This window comes from Physeter macrocephalus, chromosome 8 (genome assembly GCF_002837175.3).
Source record: "Physeter macrocephalus isolate SW-GA chromosome 8, ASM283717v5, whole genome shotgun sequence".
NCBI classification, from domain to species: Eukaryota; Metazoa; Chordata; class Mammalia; order Artiodactyla; family Physeteridae; genus Physeter; species Physeter macrocephalus.
In genome coordinates this window covers 119,572,034-119,594,482 of record NC_041221.1, presented here as the reverse complement: position 1 = coordinate 119,594,482, position 22,449 = coordinate 119,572,034, and the positions used below count along the sequence as shown (strand labels likewise).

The window sequence follows — 22,449 nt, the reverse complement described above, 5'->3', positions numbered from 1 at the left end:
TGACTTACTTAGTATGATATTCTCTAGGTCCATCTGTAAACATCCGTATCTTTTAATGACTATAACAGAAGGTTGAATGGAACTTTTCCTGTTGTTCCAAAACCAGTCACCAGAGCCCATAGCGGGACAGGGTGGGGGCAAGGAGTACCATCACACACAAAGGACAGCCTCTGGTGAGCTTTCAGTGGTCAGTATCAGATGCCTCTTTTCGGAGCCTACAATGATGCAGCCAACCAATCCCACTACTATCAATCTCACACCAGCCTCAGAAGGAGACTGGGAAGGGGTGGAGGTTCCTTCTTCCTTAGAGTCCTTTCCTTTATGAGGTGTGCAGGGCAGTGTCTGTGGTGAGAGGCTTTGTCCCTTTCAGTGGGTGGGCCCTTGAAGTTGGGGATGCCCATAAGAAAAAGAAGGAATTTTGTTTACTTTTTCCTATTGACTTGGGCAGCGCACAAGATCTGTCGCTGAACCTACCCAATCAGGAATAAAAAGAACAGGAGAGAATTGTCATGGCAGGGCCCACATTCCCACCACGTGCCATGGCAAGGGTATGTCCCATATATTGAGCACATGTTGTAGAAGGGAGCTTGCTGTGAGCTTGTTATCACCCAATTAAAAAGGAGAGGGTTCTTGGGTGACTTCCCTGGTGGCGCAGTGGTTAAGAATCCGCCTGCCAATGCAGGGGACATGGGTTCCATTCCCTGGTCCGGGAAGATCCCACATGCTGCAGAGCAACTAAGCCCGTGCACCACAACTACAGAGCCTGTGCTCTAGAACTCGCAAGCCACAACTACTGAGCCCACGTGCCCCAACTACTAAAGCCCGCACACCTGGAGCCCATGCTCTGCAACAAGAGAAGCCACCACGATGAGAAGCCCGCGCACTGCAACGAAGAGTAGCCCCTGCTCGATGCAACTAGTAGAGAAAGCCCGTGCACAACAACGAAGACCCAATGCAACCAAAAGAATAAATAAATAAAATAAATTTAAAAATTTTTTTTAAAAAAAGGAGAGGGCTCTTTAGCAACAGGAGGCAGTGGGATGCAACACAGGTGGAGGGGACTGTATGGCGGAGGAGGGTGTGAGGTCGGGGCCAGATCTCCTGTCTCAGGTATCAGTGGGAAGGCTCTAGAGGATGCTCTGAAGTCCCCACCCACAGTGCCCACCAGAGATTCAGCCTCTGAAGGCTTCCCCAGAGGGCATCAGTGGCAAACCATAGTGAGCTAGAGAAGTAAGATAACTTTCAGGGAGATGCCTTGACCTCTGCCAGTAAAGTAAAGAGACAGTTGACTTTTTCTCTCCATACCTCCCCTTTGTCCCCAACACTGGAGCCCAGAAGAGAGAGGGGAATAGGAGCTAAGGTGGTGTGTAAAAAGCCAGTCATGCCTCAGTCCCATACCAAGTCCCTTTCACCCTGAGTCTGATCTGGGTTGGGGAGAATGCTTTGAACCAGAAATAAGACTGAGATTTTTAAACTGGTTTGAAGTAAATGTTCATAGTCAGACAAAAGCAAAAAGTTAAGGAATCTGGCCAGGGTACCGTTAGTAGAGGGCAGAGAGATTTGATGGAGCATGGTTGACATCGTTAATTTTTTTTTTTTTTTTTTTTGGCTGCACCTCGGCTTGTGGGATCTTAGTTCCCTGACCAGGGGCTGAATCCTTGCCCTTGGCAATGAAAGTCCGGAGTCCTAACCATTGGACCGCCGGGGAATTCCCTGACATTGTTAATTTAAAAAAAAATCAAAACTCTCTTGTTTTTATGCTGTGATGACAACAGACCCCCACAAAAAGCTGTTACATCAATATTAGTCAACTGTCATAGTCTGCCGTATTTTTTGACACTATCAAGATCAGTCTGTAGACCTCTGGATTTATTTTAGTAATAGAAAATGTTTTTTCCACAAGAAATACTTGTAATTTTTAAATTCCTAGACTACTTAGACTCAGAAGTCATTAAGGAGCTTCATTTTCCTCTCAGTTTAGGATCACTCACCACGAAAGGTGCCATAAGGCCACTGCCACCCACGTCACAGGGTGCCCCAGAGATCACCTCACCCTGGGCTCTCAGAGACTCAGCATAAACACACTGTTATCACTCCCCTTGACTCTGGCCTCTGCAGTTATCTTTCCAATGTTTTCCATACTCAGTCCCCTCTTCACTTCATAAAGGTCCTCGCTCACCCCCTTTTCTACTTTCAATCTCTTTGTACCTATTTTTTTTTAATTCTCACACCCAGTGTATGGACTCGCTTCCAAGATTATTCAAGTTTCCACATCCATGGTGTCTAGCGCCAAAAATATCATTTGTGTTAAGTGGAGAGACGAACACTCTGAAAAGACAGACTGCCTCTCCTCACATATTAAGAAGGAAAATAACTAAGATCTCAAACAGAATTAGTGATATCAGCTGGTTTTCTTTGGGTTGCAGTCATTTATTGGCTGATAAAAACAGTCTACTTCAGTACTATTAAATATGATAGTAGTGTTTTGTCAAATGGAAAAATGAAGTTTTCAGTCTTCATTCAATTATTTTTCCTCCACAAAAAGTAATGCTACTCCTTTCATCTTTCTGCAGATCCTGGTAATAATTTAAATTTCTCTCTTTTCTCATCACTCCTTTTACAACTTGGTGTCTTAAATTAGAAGATGCACGCTTTGCCAACAACAGTGGGGAAACTTCCCAGACACTTGAAATATTTCGTATCAGCGTGGCTTTCCACAGAGTGGTTGCATGTGAGGAGACTCTGCAGAGAGCTTTTTGCTGTGACCTCTGCTCTCCGGTTTTATGAATCTTTTGCCTCTTACATTTACTGCTTTTCCATATCGTCTGAATTCCCTGAGTCCTCTCTACCTTCCCGAGCAAGTTCTCACTTCCCAGTTTTCTCTCTGAGATCAGTCTACCTTGCTCACAGTAGGACCTCAGTAAGTACCTGTTGAGTTTGGAATAAAAGAAACAATACCTAATAAGGCTGAAAAAGAGTGTTGTTTTCTTAGAGTTCTTACATACACATATTTTGAACTGTATAAATCTGGTGAGGTAAAAGTATTTTCTTTAATCATGGCCTTCAGCCATACGTTGTCAATCACCTTTCCTACATCTCAGGCAGATGTGGGAACAAATCCATAGATGTTGGGTCATTTTCAATGATGAGAATGGTGTGATTGGTTGGACTCTGGTAATTATGATTGATGTTCATAAATTAAATTCCAGGTCAATTATAAACTTTGTTTCCAATTCAAAGCTTTTCCTCTCCTCACACTGTCACTCTCCCTCCTTCTCTTCAGCTCTCTTCTCTCTTCGTTTTGTCAGTCAGGGCCTTACATTTTCTAGGTAAAAAAGCCTATCCAGGGCTTCCCTGGTGGCGCAGTGGTTGAGAGTCCGCCTGCCGATGCAGGGGACACGGGTTCGTGCCCCGGTCCAGGGAGATCCCACGTGCCGCTGAGTGGCTGGGCCCGTGAGCCATGGCCACTGAGCCTGTGCGTCCGGAGCCTGTGCTCCACAACGGGAGAGGCCACAACAGTGAGAGGCCTGCATACCGCAAAAAAAAAAAAAAAAAAAAAAGCCTATCCAGTTTTTTAAAAAAAATTTCTTAATTGAAGTATAGCTGACTTACAATGCTGTGCCAATCTCTGCTGTACAGCAAAGCGACTCAGTTATATACATAGAGACATTTCTTATTTAATATTCTTTTCCATTATGGTTTATCACAGGATATTGAATATAGTTCCCTGTGCTATACAGGGGGGTGGGAGAGGGAAGGACTGGGAGTTTGGGATTAACATATGTAAACTATTATATATAATAAATACCCAGTTTTCACATTCTTGTGTGCCCCAAGCTTCTGAGGACTCTCGCAGGGCCTCCCACTATGTGCTGTTAGGATGGCGGCAATGGGTGTGGCTCAGCTTTGTACAGCTCTGCATTCAGCTGTGGGACGAGAGGCCAAGCCCTCTTCCTGTAGGAACCCTGTGCTCTCTAAGCAGCCCTCCTGGATGTACCTTCAGGTGGCCTGGGGCAGGGGGAAGGGCCTCCCCACCTCCTGTGGCTCTGCTCCCCAACCTCTCTACATTACTGCACACAAAGGACATGGTAATATTCGCAAGGTATGTTGGGCTAAAAGGATGAGGCCACCGGAGGCTCTTGGGTGGAGCGGCTGGCCAACTGAGGTCCTGCTGAGCCTGCCCACGGGCAGAGGGGACCAATATCGAGGGCCTCCTGTAATCAGTTCTGGGACTTTTTGAATGCTTTTGGGAAGCTCAGTCCTACTACAGAGAATGGGAGAAGAAAACCACACCACTCCCTCTCCTAAGCCTCCTGCTTGCTACTCTGAGGAATTCTTCTAATTCTTTCTTAAAAATTCAGTCCTGTGTTTTAGACATTTGGGAAGGCGAAGTGTGCTAATGACAGCAGGAACGGCGCACCCTCCATGTGACGGACTCAGTGATGTCAGTCTGGTAGTGGTTTCCTGCTTTCTTGAGAACATGGGGGTACTTCATTTCCATTGTCCTCAGCATTGGGGTTTTAAGGTAATGCTGCAAGGGCAAGAAGTGTCCCCTTCAACACCCTGTGACACTCCAGGAAAAACCCAGACAGCTATTGATGCCAGTGTTTGTGTGCATTTCTGGAAATACAAATGTATCAATATAACTCCTCATTATCCACTATAAGAGGAAAAGCTGATTTAATCCAGACATTCTCCCAGTGAACAAAATTCCCATGTTTTGTTTCATTACTTGATGCACTCATTTCTCTCTCCAGAGCAGCAGGGCCTGTGTACCTGTATGCACCCGAGGTAGCCATGCTGGGAAGCCACATGAACGGCACTGTTGCCCTCCTGGTCCACTTCATCCAGTGAGATGCCCTGCTCTTGCATGAACTGAAGAAGCCACAGTAGAATCTTTTCCTATTAAACACAAGGACAGGCTGGAATTAATAGACTGTCATGTAGTGAAGTCTAATATAAGGACAGAGGAAAACAAAACTCCAACATGTGAAGCTTAGATATAGCCAAGCTTACCTTATGAAGAGAACATTTCCATTCAGTATGAACTGAAAATTCATGCATCTCTGACTAAAGTTAATGAAAGAAGAATGCCCTGAGTATTCGAAGAGCAGAAAGTTATCTCAGAAACGCTCTTGTTTTGCTTACTTATTCTACAGGTGGGAAAACTGATTCACAGAAAGTTTGAGTACCTCCTCAGTCACACAATGAGACAGTCAACGTTGGAACCAGTCCAAGTCTTTTGAGTCCAAGGCAATGTTTTTGTTACTTTGTTATATTATCTGGAGGCTTCAAGAATATTATTATAAAACCTTGGACTATTGAGATACCTAGCTTCTACTTTAAGTTTATCATGCTTCACCATGCCTTCCTAATCCCATACCATACAATCAATAGGCTTACAAAAAAGAGGCAATGTCTTAAGTTGCTAAGTATAAGATAACCACACTGAAATAAAACTGGGACCCTCTTGATTTTTCTGACCAAATGTTGGTGTTTTTTTGTTTTTTTTTTCACAGATAAATCTTTCTCTTCTTCTATGTTAAAGGAAGGGGACCCAAAGCTTTGAACACAACCTTTCAAAAGCAAAGACATAGAACAGTCAGTGTGTGTTGTCATAACCTGTTTGCATTTTACCCACTGAGTCTTTTGCGGTATTTACATGTTATGTTTGGCCTCAGGAGAAAGCAGGGGGATGGGAATTCACTGTTTTAAAATAGAAAAATTAAATATAATGTTAAAAAAGTATGAGAGTGGGCTTCCCTGGTGGCGCAGTGGTTGAGAGTCCGCCTGCCGATGCAGGGGACACGGGTTCGTGCCCCGGTCCGGGGAGATCCCACATGCCGCGGAACGGCTGGGCCCGTGAGGCATGGCCACTGAGCCTGCGCGTCCGAAGCCTGTGCTCCGCAACGGGAGAGGCCACAACAGTGAGAGGCCCGCGTACCGCAAAAAAAAAAAAAAAAGTATGAGAGTGGTAAAAACAACAGCATGAAGTTTAGTGGGTGGAATTTGACATTTAAAAAGATGATCATGTGTTTGAAATAGCCTTGAACCTCTCCTTAGCCGTTTAAAGGATTTTCTTTTCCAGTTATTTGCTTGGACTGGTCATGAACTTTTATATGTTTCTGGATTAAATTTGCCTTCACCTTCTGAACATGCCAACTAATCTGCTAAAGGAATGCTGGATAAAAACAGCCAACTCCTTTCATGTTTCTCCCCTCATGTGGGGAACAGGGCACTGTTTATAAAAGCATCTGTGACATCAGGGAGAGACTGAATACTTGCACCACACCTTTTTCACATGAGCAAGCAGGGAGTAAGCCCTCTAAAGAGCAAGAAGAGGGCTTCCCTGGTGGCGCAGTGGTTGAGAGTCCGCCTGCCGATGCAGGAGACACGGGTTCGTGCCCCGGTCCGGGAAGATCCCACATGCCGCGGAGCGGCTGGGCCTGTGAGCCATGGCCGCTGAGCCTGTGCGTCCAGAGCCCGTGCTCCGCGGAGGGAGAGGCCACAACAGTGGGAGGCCCGCGTACCGCCAAAAAAATAAAATAAAATAAAGAGCAAGAAGAGAAAATGTAATCAATACCTACAACCGACCAAGAATGCACCCCGGGAAAGCAGGGTGAGTGTTAGCTGCAAAAGCAGACAGACCTTGTAGGAAGCGAAACCTTCACGTCCCTAGAGAATGGGGTGCAGCAAAGCCTGGAGGCTAGGGTTGGGAAGTAAGAGTGGGATCAGATAGGCTGATGTGCTTAATCCTCTTCTTCAGAGGCAAACTTGGAAGAAGCTGGGACTGACATTTGGACCAGAGCAGGTGATGTTTTGAATGCATAAGGTACAACAACTTCCTTTATTTTTCCTAATTAGGTAGGGAAAAAACTGAAATATTTTTATTTGGAGACAGATGATCGAACCATGTGACCTTAACTCCTGAAAAGATCTGGATGAGTGGCTGTATCTCAAGATCAATGACATGACCAACTGGTTAGAAGTCAATGCCTAAGACTCAGAAACATCAAGAGGGCAGGTTGCTGTGCCCCTACTGGTGAAAAGGACAGTCCTGCCATCTTCAATGGTCATTGTCAAGCTTGTGGTGACCTGGCTTGCTCCATGATATTAAATGTTAAAAATGCGGATTCGGAGAGATTTTAGGGAATTATCCAATTCAATTATTTTACAAATCAGAAAACTGAAGAAGACAACTGGATATTCTCTGATACTCTAGCAGCTCCTCTCTTTAGCAAGTAAAGTTCAGAGGAGTTCAAGATACTCAGAAACGTTTTATATGTACCTTCTTGTCAGGCATACTTTCACGTTTTTCAGACTCGATTAAATATTATAGTGGATATGTCTATTCCACATGCACAGAAAATGCCCTTTATTATAATTCAGTGTTTCGAATAACTGAATATAACTGAATAACTTTTAGTAATGGAGTTATAGGAAATAGAATACTATTCATAAGACTAGGAATTTTCCCTTTGTAGAAATCTGGGAAGAATCTAGAGACCTGGACTTTGCAGGGGCTTGATGACCTGGGAGAACAGGGCAAGGTCTGTGTGAGGCAGGAGTTGCCTTGGCCTCTGACTCTCCCAGTCAGGTGCAGTCCATACTGTTATGATAACCTGCCTGCTTTTCTTATGATGGCATGGATAATTCTTTCCTATAATTAAGGCTCTTACCCAATTCAACATGCAAGACTTACATAAAGGAAGAATGTTTATCTTATTGTTCAGAACAAGGCACGTCTTTGCTCAGCTCCTCCGATTCAGTTTTGTGTTCTGCAGTGGACAATTTACTTTAATAAGAAGCTATGCAATTGGCCTGTTCACTGAGAAATCGATGGGAATGACAATCTCCCCTACGATACGGTGCAGAGAAGCACTGCTCAAAGGGATGGGCTGGCTGTCCACTTAGGATTTCTGAGAGGGACATGGAGATGGCTAGAATCCCTTGGTTTGGGTAAAAGCATGTTTAGCATCCAGTCTCTGGGAAATGCTTTCTACTCTGATTCTGGAGAACATTCCAGCAGAGATCCACAGTCCTACAATTTAAACAGTGACTTATTTGACAAATATCTAGTAAGGAGAACAGAACAAATACAGCTATTTTCTCCAACTAAGAAGGCCCTTGTAAATGCATATGGGTTATAGATATATATGAAATGATGCCCACCTCTTCTTTTATCTTTTAGACATTCCGCGGGTTCTCTCCTCTGCCCCCCACCAGTGTGTGTGTGTGTGTGTGTGTGTGTGTGTCAGGAAGAAGATGTTAAAGGAAGAATATAACTTCAGATCTTCATTTTCCCATAGGTATCGCTTTCAGAGAACATCCAATGCAGTCCCATGGATGGGCTGGCTCTTCTGTATTATTTCTGTTTTACAGAATGCCTCTCCAACTGACATTCCAGCCAATCACCCACACCCCCACCTACCCATTCAACTTACATCTAATGACTTGAAACCTACTTCATGTACTAGTTTCCTCTACTCGAGATTTTCTGCTCTTTTGGTAACCTGTTTTAATGTATTTTGCATGTTCTTAAAGGCAATGCAATTTATTTAAAGCAGCAATTAATGCATGTAATTTATGAGATTTGCTGGACAGTCTAATTAAAAATGTAATTGAAAACTATGCCACAGGTTTATTACTGGTATCAATAAAATGTCTACAGTTTTGTTACAACCATAAGTTCTAAAGGAAGCAGCTTTGCCTGTGATCATAGGTTATCAAATCTAACGTGCCATCAATTATAAGATTCACTCCAGTTTTTGACATGTTCAAATGTAATAAGATGGCCAGCAATAATCTCATATTGTCATTTACTGTAAGATAAATGTAGAATCTAGAGATAGTAAAATGTGAAAAAAAAATACATCTAAGAATTGATTAAATAGGTTAAGGCCTAAATAATTCTTTGCCAAATTTCTCTGATACTTCATTCATAGTGAAATAAATATATTAAATAATATTTATAGAAATAAAAATAATAAAGTGGAAGGTGTCCAACAACCATAATAGCCAACATTTACCTAGTGTCTAATACGTGCTGGCAGTGGGTAGTGCTTCATGTGGCTTTTCTCATTTGGACCTCAGAGTAACCCTGTAAAGAAGGTTCTATTATCTCCATTTTAAAGATAAGGAAACTGAGGTCCAGGGAGATCTTTTCTTTTTTTAAAAAATGTAAACATATGCAAGGCTACTGAGCTAGTAAGGGTAGGGCTAGGATTTAAACTCAGACTCAGGAGCTAATGTTCTCTGTCTTCTGAGTATGAATATCCACCATGGCTCGTTGCCCCATGACCCCTGACTCCAATAAAGGACACACTCCCTTTCCAACCCTTGGGTCACAGAAATCACATTAACTGTCAGTCTGTGGGTTGTGGAGCTCTGTGTTGGTTAAGCTTTTTTTTTTTTTTTTTTTTTTTTTGCGGTACGCGGGCCTCTCACTGTTGTGGCCTCTCCCGTTGCAGAGCACAGGCTCCGGACGCGCAGGCTCAGCGGCCATGGCTCACAGGCCCAGCCACTCTGCGGCATGTGGGATCTTCCCGGACCGGGGTACGAACCCGTGTCCCCTGCATCGGCAGGCAGATTCTCAACCACTGCGCCACTGGGGAAGCCCTGGTTAAGCTTTTTCAAAGGTCCTTGGAGAGCAGATGAATGCTTGTGCCATTCAAAGATTTTTCAGTTTGCTTTCATCTGCAATCATAACCCTTTCAGTGTTGTTTACTTATTTCTACCCCATGACAATGAAACAATAAAGTCAACAGAATATTTTCCCTTTTTAAAATAAACCGTGGAAAAACAGTAACACAGCCTGTGGAAGGAACCCGCTCACCAGCATGCCTATCACTGTTCATGACCATTCGTAGGAACTGCTGAGCTTTTTCTTTTTTGAAAAAGTGTCCTTTTTTTTTTTTTTTTGATCCGTATCAGGGCAAACATTTAAAATGGAAAATGAACATAGTGTAGGCAAATGTGCTCTTTCTTGGTAAATGCTTAATGCTATGATTCCTATTGTTTCTGTAGCAAAACTCCTTGACCAAAAGTCACATGAAAGAGTCAGAAACAAAATGATAAGTTTGATGTTGAAAGCATCAGAGAGCCCACTGAACCAGTGACCAATGCAAAACAGGCCGGAGCCTCCAAGCACCTGAGGACAAGAGCTTTGCTGGGATCCTGGACGAGACCATCTGAACCTTCATGTTCGAATAAAACTGCCCAAGTTACACAGGCGGTGACTTTGACTTGAGACAATTCTGTCTCAATTGTTTCGCCAGCAAGCATCTCTCTCAAGGGACAGCAAAGCAGGCCCATCCGAGGACACCCCTGCTCGTTCCCTGAGCATCCTTCATGCTTTCACCTTCATGCTTCCTGTGGCCGGTTCTGCTAGGTACAATCAGGGAATGAAATAACTGCCCCCTCCGAGACCTGGTGTGTCAAGAGGAGGAAAATCAATTCCTATCACCCAAAGATCCATCACTCCAGGAGACCACTAAAAACTGCTGGCTACCCTATGGTTCTGGAGCCCTTAAAGGTAATTTTAACCAGAAAAAGGACACAAATTGCGAGTCAAATGGAGCTCATTCTTTAAGAATCTATAGGAGGGGCAGAGGGCAACTAAAATAAACCAAGAGAGGAATTTTCCTCTGTACTATCCTTTCCGAAGGTATTTACTGAAGAAACAAAACCAGAACACACTCAAGTGCCTGCTTGATGTAGAAAAACCCGCATGTGCTGAATCCATTAGAAAACTGTTCAATAACAGTCTTTCTTGTGAAAATATTAGCCTTGTAATAGTTCCAAGTTCAGCATCTCCACAGGTTATCTGTTACATAAGTGGTCGTGGTGAATGTAGGATGGCTGGGCAGAATTTGCAGTCCTAATGGGCTTCTACATTTTCTACGTAGTTAGGAATGCTCTCCTGAAGGCACTGCTGGAGTGCCTTGCTCAAAGCTGTAATTGAGGTCATTAAAAATGCTTATCAGCTTGAAATAACAATCTGAAGACTGATACTAACATGAAGCAAATGTTTGACATGGCTCTTCACATAGGTCACTAATTTCCATATTTTCCTCTAGTCCAGCCAAGCAAACTACACTATCACCCAACCAGTCCCAGAAATGGCACTTTCTTTTGTTCTGTCCCAATAGCTTCAAAATTATGAGAAGCCTGCTGTGAGAGCTGAAGAGAGAAACTGGCACATATAAGCAACATTGCTCAGGACAAAGAAGGCCGGATGCCCAATTATTGACTTAAAGTCTCAGAACAGCAAAGCAATCCTTTCCTCCTTTTCTTTGGCAAGCTCTTCCAAAAGTGCAGTCAGCCTTTTCACTGATATCTGAAATTCCTCTTTAGGCTGTACATAAGCAAATGAAATCAGGGGTACGAAACAATTACTCAGACAATTTGAGAATAAATAAAATTTTGTTTTATATTGAGAATGCTTTATGAAGACTATTGTCTTAATGATTCTTTTGGTCATTTGAAAATACTATTCTCCCCTTTGCCAGCCTAAGCAAAAAAAGGGCATCTTAACAAATCTTATTAATTCTTAACGTTTGTTTGTAGAGCACCATGACTGGGGCTCATAAGTGCAATACACAAGGAAAATGGAGTAATTATTTCAAAGACAGTGGCTTTTACAAATTTTAAATGTTCTTCCTGCTCCTTTCTTCATTCCATAAATTTTGTACAAGCTGTGTTAAGATACTCCAAATATCACAATGTATTGTTAGATAAAATTGTAAAAAAAGACTTCTGCAGCTGTATCCGTGCCACTGTAAACAAGCTATACAAATTATCTACACAAATGGAGGAAAAACAGAATCTGGTCCCAAAGCCAAAGGACCTGAGTTGAGATCCAGCCTTTGCTCTTACTAGCCATTAGACCACATGCAAGCCACTTAAGATTTCTTTTTTCAGTCTCCTCATCTATAGAATGGGGATAAAAACAACAGAATCCAATAAGGTTGTTTTAAGGCATAAGCCAGATAATGTACACAAAATCCAATGGCATGGTGCTTGGTACATACAGGAAACATTACATATATATTAATTGAAGTTACCATGGCACAAAATAAACTATCACCTAACATGACTCCCCCTGAAGAAAGGCTGTGGTAATATTCTAGGAGTCTATTTTTAAAATTTGAGATTGTCATGCTTGAAAAAGCATAATCTCTTGTTGACAATACCGCAATTTACTGCCACTGGGAAAGTTTATGAAGCCAAAGGGATAAGGTTATATGCATGAGAAGCAATTTTCTTTGCCACAAACAAATGTGATTAAATCTATTTTAATACAGTGCTGACTTTATTTATATTTTTTTAAGACTGAGATTGGCATTTTGTGGTTCCAATTTTTTTAAAAAAGATAATTTATAGTCACCCTTCTCAAAGGGAGTTAGTGATGATTTTTCACTGCATACACTGGATTGTGATCTGTGTACATCAATTACTCACACTGGGATTTCCTAACGCAGAAACTGGTTGTAACTGAGACTCATTTAGTTAGTGTGATTGCTTATCTTTAATGGACGGAGACTTCCTCGATTAATGCCATACCAAAGATTTTCTTCTTAATTTTGGTTTCAAGAAAATCTATCATTTTTCCTTTTGACAAAAGTTAAATTTGTTTATTGTAGGAAACTTGGAAAAAAGTGAAAAATATAAAAAAGAAAATAAAAGCCACTTATAATTCTACCCTGAGCGATAATTACTATAAAAACAAGTTGTGACATAGTTTTTTCTAGTTTTATTATCTATTTCTCTTTCTCTCTCTCCAAAATTCAAAGTTAGTACCAAATTACAGGAAGAGTTTTGTATCATACATTTTAATTCAATATTATGTAATGAATATTTTTCTGTAAAATTCCATCATATGGATGTTGCTTCATTATTTATCCAATATCCTATCTGGAATATTTAGGTTGTTTAAAACATTTCTTTCATATAAAAAATGCTGCAGTGAATATCACTGCTTATAAATCTTTGAATACATTTTTGATGATTTTTTATGTTTGGATTTTGATGGACTAAAAATTTAAAAAGAGATAGATTACATAGCATGCAATTAGAAGATAATTAAAAATTTCTTCATACCTGGCCGAAGCAACCTGCGTAATGAATAAGGCTTGGAAAATCCTTAGAACAACTCAATTCAGCAATGGCTTCTGTTTCACTCACCATCCAGCGTACGCACTCCAACTGACCATTCTAGATTAAAAAGAAAAAAAAAAGAAATTTAAGGTAATTCAGGTTTGAAAAAATACTTCACAGGTGGTAATTTTACCAAGGGAAAAATCACATGAATTTTGGCTTTTATATCTGGCTTAATTCATTTACAATAAACGTATATCACCTATTATATTTCTGAACAGTAATTTTGACTCTAAATCAACTGCATAATTTTTACTTAACACATTTTCATAATTTCATCAGTTATTTTAAAATCAATTTATTGAGGTATAATTTGCGAACTATAAAATATACTCTTTTTAAAGTACAGTTTCATGAATTTTGACAAATATATTCTCTTGTTAACTACAACTCCAGTCAAGATGTAGAACATTTCCACCGCACGCCCACATTTCTAGTACTCCTTTGCTCTCATACCCCTCACCTTTGCCCAGGCGACCACTATGATTCCTATCACAGCAGAATAGAGTATGTACTCTTTTGCATCTGGCTTCTTTCACCCAACATAATGCTTCTGAGATTCACCCAAGCTAGTGCTTGGAAATAGTTTATTCCTTTTTATTGCTGAGAAGTATTCCATTGTATAAATATACCACAATTTGTTTATCCATTAACTCTGCTTTTTCTCTTGATAAGTTAGCATGTTAGGAGTCCAAAATAAAGAAAAGGAAAATAATCCCATTACACTGGCTCAAATGCAACTTTCACTGAAGCCTTCTCTGATTTCATGCCCACAGTAGCCCTGTTCTCCTGTGTTCGGATCCCACACTGTGCAAACCAGGAAGGCAGTCGTGACATATGTAACCTAGTGATTAAGGCCCAGACTTTGGAATGGATTTAAGCCCTTAATCCACCACTTAGTTACGAGACTTGAACAACTTACCTCACCTCTCTGATACTCAATTTTCTCATCTATGAAATAGCAGGGGTTAGTAGCAGCTACCTCATGGAGTTACTGTAAAGATCAAATGAGGCAATGCATGTCAGCTTACTAAGCACATAATACGTCACCTTACACTGTATTAGAATGCTCTCTTAGATCCTCACAATAACTCCAAAAGACAAATGAGACATTCAACTGCTTTCCTGGTTTGCATGGTGTGGGACCTTAGCACAGGAGAAAAGAACTACTGTGGGCATGAAGCCAGGGAAGCCTATTCTAAAAACAAGACAGGGCGGGTAATCTGCTCATTCTTCATTTACTCCTATTTGGATAATGGAATTTCAAGTAGTCAACTTCCAACTATTCACACGCAGAATAGTTCTCTCTGACTGGGGCATCTAGCATGATCAGGTGTGTGCTGGATAGCTTCCAGGTGCCCCATTCAGATCTATCTCCTCCTGTTTCTGCCCTCCTTCCTGCCCAGGGAGGCTGATCTGTATGGGTTGGCTCCCTTGCCCCCTGGCTTCTGACTGGGTTTGGCTAATGGAAAGCAGTAACAGGAGACCAGGAAAAGAGAGTGAGTTTGAGGTCCCCTTTGTTCTCAACTCCCCCTTTATGGAGGTGCCACTGGTCTGCTGAGTCCTGCCACCAGTCAAAGGTCAAAAGTCAGCAGTTCTACTCAACCCTCTCTATCTCAAGGTCCTTCCCCTGCCCTTTCAGGCTCTGGGTTGGTAACTGTGCTCTGGTTGTTACTGACCCCAATATACTGCACTTTCCTTCACGGGCTCCCTACACCCTGTCCACCCACCCTCCTTTTGTATATAAATCATTCATTACAGACTTTCCTTAAATTACACAATTTGAGCATGCAGTGTTTCCTAGGAGAATTTTAAAAACCCCACTGACACAACGTGCTTCATTCCCTCTGAATAAAGAAAGGTGTAGGAACCATACTGAGCGTCTATGAGGCAAGACAATTTACATCAATGGATATTTACACAGAACACAAAAATATGAGGCAATAGTTCTGATTTTAGTAATTTGAGTCTTCTCTCTCTTTCTTTCTCTCTCTCTCTTTTTTGGTCAGTCTAACTAAAGGCTTGCTAATTAAAAAAAATCTTTTTATGAGACCAAATTTGGTTTTGTTGATTTTCTCTATTATTTTTCTATTCTCTATTTCATTTATTTTTGCTTGAAAAAATTTTAATTTTCTTCCTTCTGCTTGCTTTGAATTTAGTTTGCTTTATTTTTCTAGTTTCTTAAGGTAGATTAGGCTAATAATTTGAGATCTTCCTCCTCCTCCTCATCCTCCTCCTTCTTTTTTAAACATATGCATTTACAACTATAAATTTCCCTCTAAGCATTGCTTTATCTGCATGCTTAAATGTTGGTATGTTGCATGTTCATTCATCTCTAAATATCGTACAATTTCCGTTGTAATTTCTCTTTTGATACAATTATTATTTTGAGGTATGTTAATTCTATATACTTGTGAATATCTTAAATTCCCTTCTGTTATTAATACCTAATTGTATTTCATTATGGTGGAAGGACATACTTTGTATGATTTTAATCCTTTTAAATTTATTGAGATCTGTCTTATGACCTAACATATGGTCTATCATGGAGACTATTTCATGTGCACTTGAGAAAAATGCATATTCTGCTGCTGTTGGGGAGAATGTTCTGTTAGATGTGTGTTAGGTTTAGTTACTCAAGGAAACATTTAAACAAATAAAAAGTTGCTAGAGAGGAAAAAGGAAATATTATATCACTACTATGAGTTTGAAAGCAGTATCACTTGCCATTAATAGAAATACCAAGAAAACAAAAAGTGTTAGTAAATTCTAGTGGGAGATTTTTGCCTGCTGAAGTCCCTGAGCCTTGGGTCACTCACTGTATGTTAAAAAGGAATATCAGTAGGTTATATGTTTTCTCACCAGACCAGCATTTTGTCTTTGGGCTTACTCAGAAATAAAAAGAGAATCAAGGTTATTTCATTCCAAATCCGTTTAGATTCTAAAGTAATTTCTTGTGCTGGCTCCATTTTAGAAAACAGACTGTTCTCACCTTTTAGAAATCTTTCGTTACAATTATTTTGCTTAACTGTTCCCAAAGGGCACTTAATAATGCCTGTTGAACTCCCACAGTATCTAGTGTAGGGTCCCCAGAAAGGACTCAATAAATTCTGCATGTAGCTGGCAAGAACTTATGATGTTCCATATTTAAGGAGTTTAACAGCGTGGGGAGATGTTCTTAAGCCTTGGTATGACTTCAGAACCCCTTTTCTAATGTAATCTTTTTATTTGATACCTTGTCTCTGACTCTGCTTCCTGTCAGCCGAGACATATTATCTGAGCAACTTCTGCCCATTTGTACCAAGTTTGTTTTCTTTAATGACAGCAGGGTTCTCAGAACTGTGCTTAAGGAGGTGAAATACCACCAGTTAGTTACTAGTGTTCAAAACAAGGTCCTAAAATGGAAGAATGATGACTTCTTAGCACTCCCTCAATTTCATCAGTGTCCATCACAATACACTAATGGACTGAGGCAGGACATGTGTCAGGACAGACTGCCAAAGAGGGTGGCATATATTATAAAATATTTGTACTTACTGCTTTTGTAAATTCTAGATTAAATAAAGGAGTAAAAGAATGCTTCCATTTCTCAGATCATTGTCCAGAAGTAAAGTATGAAAAGACTGAGACTGCAAAACTATAAGAGCTTTTGAGTCCTGTGGGCCTGATGTATGTTCTTCATTGAAGCAAAAAAAAATTTATTATTTAAGTTTGCATGCTGATTGTATGATGGGGATCCTATGTTGACTGGAGCAGTTTAAGAATGAATTAACACTTAATATGGATACCATAGAAGGAGTTTACCTAGGGTTGGCTTAATGACCACTAAATTTCTTATGTACCTTCCTACTCTGTAGATCCTTACCGTATCAGAACAAGCACTCGGGCATATAAATTAACAAAAAAATTCATCCAACTATGTAGTTAGAATATATTCAAACTGCACCATTAGTCAGGAAAACTAATGAGAACTGTATTTTATAAATACTAAAACGGCAAGGCGAATGTCAACCATCACTGGCATTGCAAGAATATTTTAGTCATCACTGACACATGCCCACTGATTACCAAACCCAACTCCTGCCTTCCCACAGGATTCTGACATGGGACTAGATCCTGAATTCGCCATCCTGCACTTGTATTACTGATCATTTACCTGCCTTATCCGCGAGGCTATCAGTTCCTTAAGAAAAGGGACTATGTCTCATTTAAATTTGTTTTGCCAGCAGCTTAACACAGTACCTGGTGGACTCGTACGCATTGCTGAACTCCACTATTCTTGACTTTGACTTCACATTTCATTTCTCCTTTTTTTTTTTTTTTTTGCGGTACACGGGCCTCTCACTGTTGTGGCCTCTCCCGTTGCAGAGCACAGGCTCCGGACGCGCAGGCTCAGCGGCCATGGCTCACGGGCCCAGCCGCTCCGCGGCATGTGGGATCCTCCCGGACCGGGGCACGAACCCGTATCCCCTGCATCGGCAGGCAGACTCTCAACCACTGCGCCACCAGGGAAGCCCTCTCTTTCTTCTTGATGGCTGCCTGCAGTTCAGCTCCTAATCTTACATAGCATCATTTACAACTAAAGGAAAATGATATTCACTGGGGTCATGGATTTCTTATTTGATCAAAAAAGCTAATCACTGAGTAACATTAAATAAAACAGAAAACAACTTTTTAATCTTTGCTGAATCATAAATAAATTGAAGACGGAAAAATGTAGATTTGCATAAGAGGTATACTGGGGAAGGAAACTGCTTGTTTTTCAAATATAACACGTTCTTCAGTGAATTCACAAGTAGACTTCTTTAACTAGCAAGTTCCCCTAGTAAATTTCAGTATAATTCCATTTATAAAAATTATGATTATTCAGCTCTTAGAAGACATAACTATTAAGTAAAGTAAAGTACACATGCAGAAGCACAAGATGTATTATATTTCCCTAAACTTCACTTCTGGCTTATTAATAAATGTGACTGAATTCCACATTTATTTACCAAAGATCTTAAAAGTAATTTTAGTTTAATAGCTAACCTTCCAGTGATGTGTTATATTTTACAGAGGCACTCACTGCAGTGCTATAAAAGACCATGTTTTCCTGTACCACAGTTTCTAGGTTTTAACTCTATCCCAGTCGGCATTAATTTGTGGAGTTTTTGACAGATAGCATACTGTACTCTGCAAGAGCCAAACGCAAACTCGGCACTGATATGCTAAACAACTCCTGATACTGCAGACGTTTAAACTTCAGATGTAATCCATTAGAAGTCCACTTTATTGTCTGAAATACTCATGAGTGCTAGCATCCCTTATAATGCACCTTTTCCTCATTTGTCTTGCTCATTATACTCACATTAGGAAAAAAATGAAACAGCCTCACACAGATCCAGGGGTGGTTAAGAATAACAAAAATTCTCAGAATGGCAACAGATCATTTTCCTTTCTCTTTATTAGCTGATTTGAAGCTTACCCTAAATTGGAATATAGTCTCAAAATCTCAAAGCAGCTAGTGACTGAAATGATTAACCTTTTAAATACAATAGGTTCATTTGCTGTTTGATTGGTATATCACTCTTCTCTCCCTCCATTCTAACACTGAAGCTTACTAGGAATCTTCAAAGATAGAAACCCAACTTTTAGCTGTGGATGGCCCGGCCCCCAACCAGTCACCTTGATGGCCAGGCCCGCTGGAGTCAACTTCTCCACATTTCGCTCGTTGAGGCAATCTTCTCCCATCAAAGACGTGAGGTGCTGCAGACATTCTGCATGTCCCTGCGCTGCGGCAACGTGTAAGAGATTGTTTCCGCTTTCATCATGAATTTTGTCTAGATTGTCGGCAGCTAGGTGTGGCTGAACACAGAGTGAGAGGAGAAAACTTAAGTCAATAAATCACAAGGAGATGCTATGGGGGTTTTGCTCTAGGCACTGGGAAGAAGAGATGAGCTTCCAGAAGCCCTGGTGGCAGCCATGGGGATCTAATGAGTCAGAACTCCTTGCAATTAATTCTAATGATTTTCAATGACATTTTTGTTATACTGCGCTTTAGAACATGAATGCTCAAGTGACTTATCTTCATGGGAGACATGTGACAGACAGGAGTCAACAAGTCTGTAGCTGTTCCAAGCTGGCTTTCTAACAACTGCGATGACACCTAATGGTAACTGGCAGGTTCCCTGTCTGTCTCCTCCACTCCTGCTAAGTTCTGAGGGCCAGGCTGTATTTTATTCCCTGTTGTAGGTTTGTTAAATGAATGAACTACCTGTCTTAACCATCTGCGTTGCCTTGAACTATGGAGAGCTGGCTTTGACGGCAAGCTACATGATGGGTGCTGCAGCCAGTGCTCCCACGGGTACCTCTAGACACTTTCATCCCTAAACAAACTCCTGGGGCATCTGGAGGCTACCTGGCCTTTGGTTTCCTCGCCTCTAGTGAAGTTCAGTACCCTGAGTATAAACTCGTTGATAAAGACCATTGGGTAAACTGAGAGGTGTTATCACTTGGGAAACATAAAAACACGGGAAAGACAAAAGAAAGGAATGAACCAAGGAGAAATAGAGAGGAAGAGCCAGCAGAAATGGAAAAGACATCTCCAGGAGATGAAAAAAATATTACTTTACTTAGTAAAATGGTTCAATCATATCATCCTATTATAACACTAAGATGTGTGATAACAGACCAAGTGCATTACACGTATCTATGCATGGCTCTACCCTAAGTAGAATCACACTGCCAAGATGTGATGATTTTCTTGAATGAGACTTTAATTAACACCACGGTGTCAGCTCAGGCTTACTACTGTTTGATCCAAGTCTGGAAGCCAGGAAAGAACAACGTAGGCAGATGGAATGTGACTGCAGTTTAGTTTTCTCTGAGCCTAAGCAGAACAGGCTTTTCTTACATCATGTTACTCTGTGTCTAGAGTCTTTGGAAAAGCTTCTTCATTCTCCCTAGACATGCGGACCTGGAACTAAATAAAAACTCCATGTGGGTCAGAGGGCAGTCAAGCTCCAGGGTGAGTTTCTATCTGCAAATGCTTTCAAACATCCTGGTCCAAGTCTTCTGAATAATGATCAGGATAAAACAGAAGACCCTCTGTTCATGTATCTGGCAGGTCCCCCATCAGCAAGGAACCGACGTCCCCACAAATAACTGAGTGAGAGCGTTGGGAACCATTTGAAAAGCAAAAAAGAAAGACATTAAGATTCATATTAAAGAAAGTGCTGGGCTTTTTTTCGTTTTGTTTTTGTTTTAGACTCTGTGTCCTTATTCCAGTTGAATTCAGGCAAAGTTCAAGTGAAATAACACTCCCCTCTATAGCCAATTGTTTTTCCTTGTGCTAACCACCTATCTTATAATTTTAAAACTCAGAAGTCACATCTCCCAACTAAAGCTACAAGTAGAGATTAAACAAAAATTGGAACAAAGGCATCATCATTCTGTTACTAATGAATGGAGCTGATAAAACTGGAGTCTCTAGATTGTTAATATGTATAAGGAATTAATTCATACTTACCAGGAGAGATATTTGCCCTTCTTTAACAATGTTCAGGATGCTTTTTACTTTTTTCAGGTACTCACTCCTTTCTTCTGGGCCTTGGGAGCTGGTCCAGTTCATGCCACCGATCTGCTCCTCTAGTTTGGGGTCTGGTGCTGAGGACTGCAGATGGAAGGCCCTGAGCTGGCAGTCTGGCATCGCCTTGTCAACTTTCCGACCATGAGGTTCACTAACGGTCTTATTTGGGAAGTCCTTACTCTGGTTTTCAGGCTCATATGCAGAGCCACATTTAACCAGAGGAGGAGAACTCTCGGATTCTTCAGTGGAGAGCTTCTGCTGGTCACGGACGACAGAGGATGTTTTTCTCAAGTGAGGGCTTTTCACAGGAGAGAGAACACAAAATGGTGTCATGTTGGACAGTGAGTGCTCAGCATTTCCTGTAGAACAGGCTTTGCTAGAAAGGCCATTGATGCTTGTGCATAAACCCAAAATTCTTTTTTCTGAAGTCACCTTGGTAAAAGAGGCAAGCTGTTGACTGGATTTAATGTAAGGCACATCCAGAATCTCATCCATGTCGAGGTCATAATGCTCCAGTTCGCCCAGCAAAGGGCTGGGTTCCGTGCTCTTACTTTGAGGGCTGCTCTCTCCATCTCTGGGGCTGAGCTCCTCAGGTTGGGAGCCTGGGTCAGAATCACCCCCTTTCTGGTACTCTGCCTTCTGGTTCTTTTGGTCATCACTTTCATTGTTCTCCAGAGTCTCTGGCTGATGTTTCAGTGGGGACACTCGCTTCACTGGGCGGAACTTACTGTATACATCGGCGATTCCCGTGGGCTTCTGTGTGTTTGTAATAAGAGTTGAGACACTGCAATTCCAGCTAGAGCTAGAAACTGTTTTAAAATAAATTAAAAGAGGGGACTATTAAAAACTGTTTTAAAATAAATTAAAATAGGGGACTATCTGAAACACTGAAAATAGCGTGGCCATGCAGGCAGACATGGTCCACTCAAGTAATGCTCAAAGGAAGCCCGGGGATGAATTAAGGACGAAGCTCAAAGGGGACGAATTAAGAGAGAACGTATATCATAAAACAAACGGTTCATACTTACCATTGAAAAACAGTCAATGATAAAAGAAAGTTATGACATATTGGCTCAAAATTAATTCAAGTAGTAATAATAGTGAAGGCAGACAGCTAAAGAAAACAAACCCAGACAGATAATCAGGCTTATTCCCTGGGTGGTGGCACCTCCTTGATAGTATTTTGATACTTGCCACCACCCTGCAAAAGAGAATTGGAGGATAGGATCCTTTGTGTTAAACGAACTTCCAAACTAATCCAGGGAGAGAAGGGATGTACGTGCATATGCGCACACACGCACGGGTATACTCTGAAAGCTTACGACGACGTCTCAGAGAAAGAAGGGATAAATGGTTTAATATTGGGCAAACTTAAACTGATACCTATTGGGTGATTCCCTAGGTGATTTGTTAGGTGGATTAGGGAAAGAACAGGAAGGAATGAAGTGGTCAGGACTGACTGGACCATGGGAGATAAGCCATGGTTGAGTTCATCCCACCGCAGACTGAGTATTCCAGTCAACCATTGCTCACGGGCATTTGACAGTCCTTTCTGGCATATGACAAAGCAACGTAACGCACTAGTTTCACACGGGAACGTGCTCTTTTGTTTTTTTGTTTTTTTTTTTTTGTGGTATGCGGGCCTCCCTCTGTTGTGGCCTCGCCCGTTGCGGAGCACAGGCTCCGGACGCGCAGGCTCAGCGGCCATGGCTCACGGGCCC

At 41.3% G+C, this 22,449-nt stretch overlaps 1 protein-coding gene across 2 annotated transcripts in view; it reads right to left on the bottom strand.

The window, feature by feature from the left end:
• Positions 1–22,449, bottom strand: part of SNCAIP (synuclein alpha interacting protein) — a 149,779-nt gene that overhangs the window by 20,172 nt on the left and 107,158 nt on the right. For both annotated transcript variants that reach the window (XM_007102578.3, XM_055086730.1), the window contains exons 4-7: positions 20,669–21,537; positions 18,826–19,005; positions 13,102–13,215; positions 4,777–4,902 (exon numbers count right to left, since the gene is read on the bottom strand). In XM_007102578.3, coding sequence (XP_007102640.2) covers positions 4,777–4,902; positions 13,102–13,215; positions 18,826–19,005; positions 20,669–21,537 — 1,289 coding nt within the window. The remainder of the gene's footprint in view (positions 1–4,776; positions 4,903–13,101; positions 13,216–18,825; positions 19,006–20,668; positions 21,538–22,449) is intronic.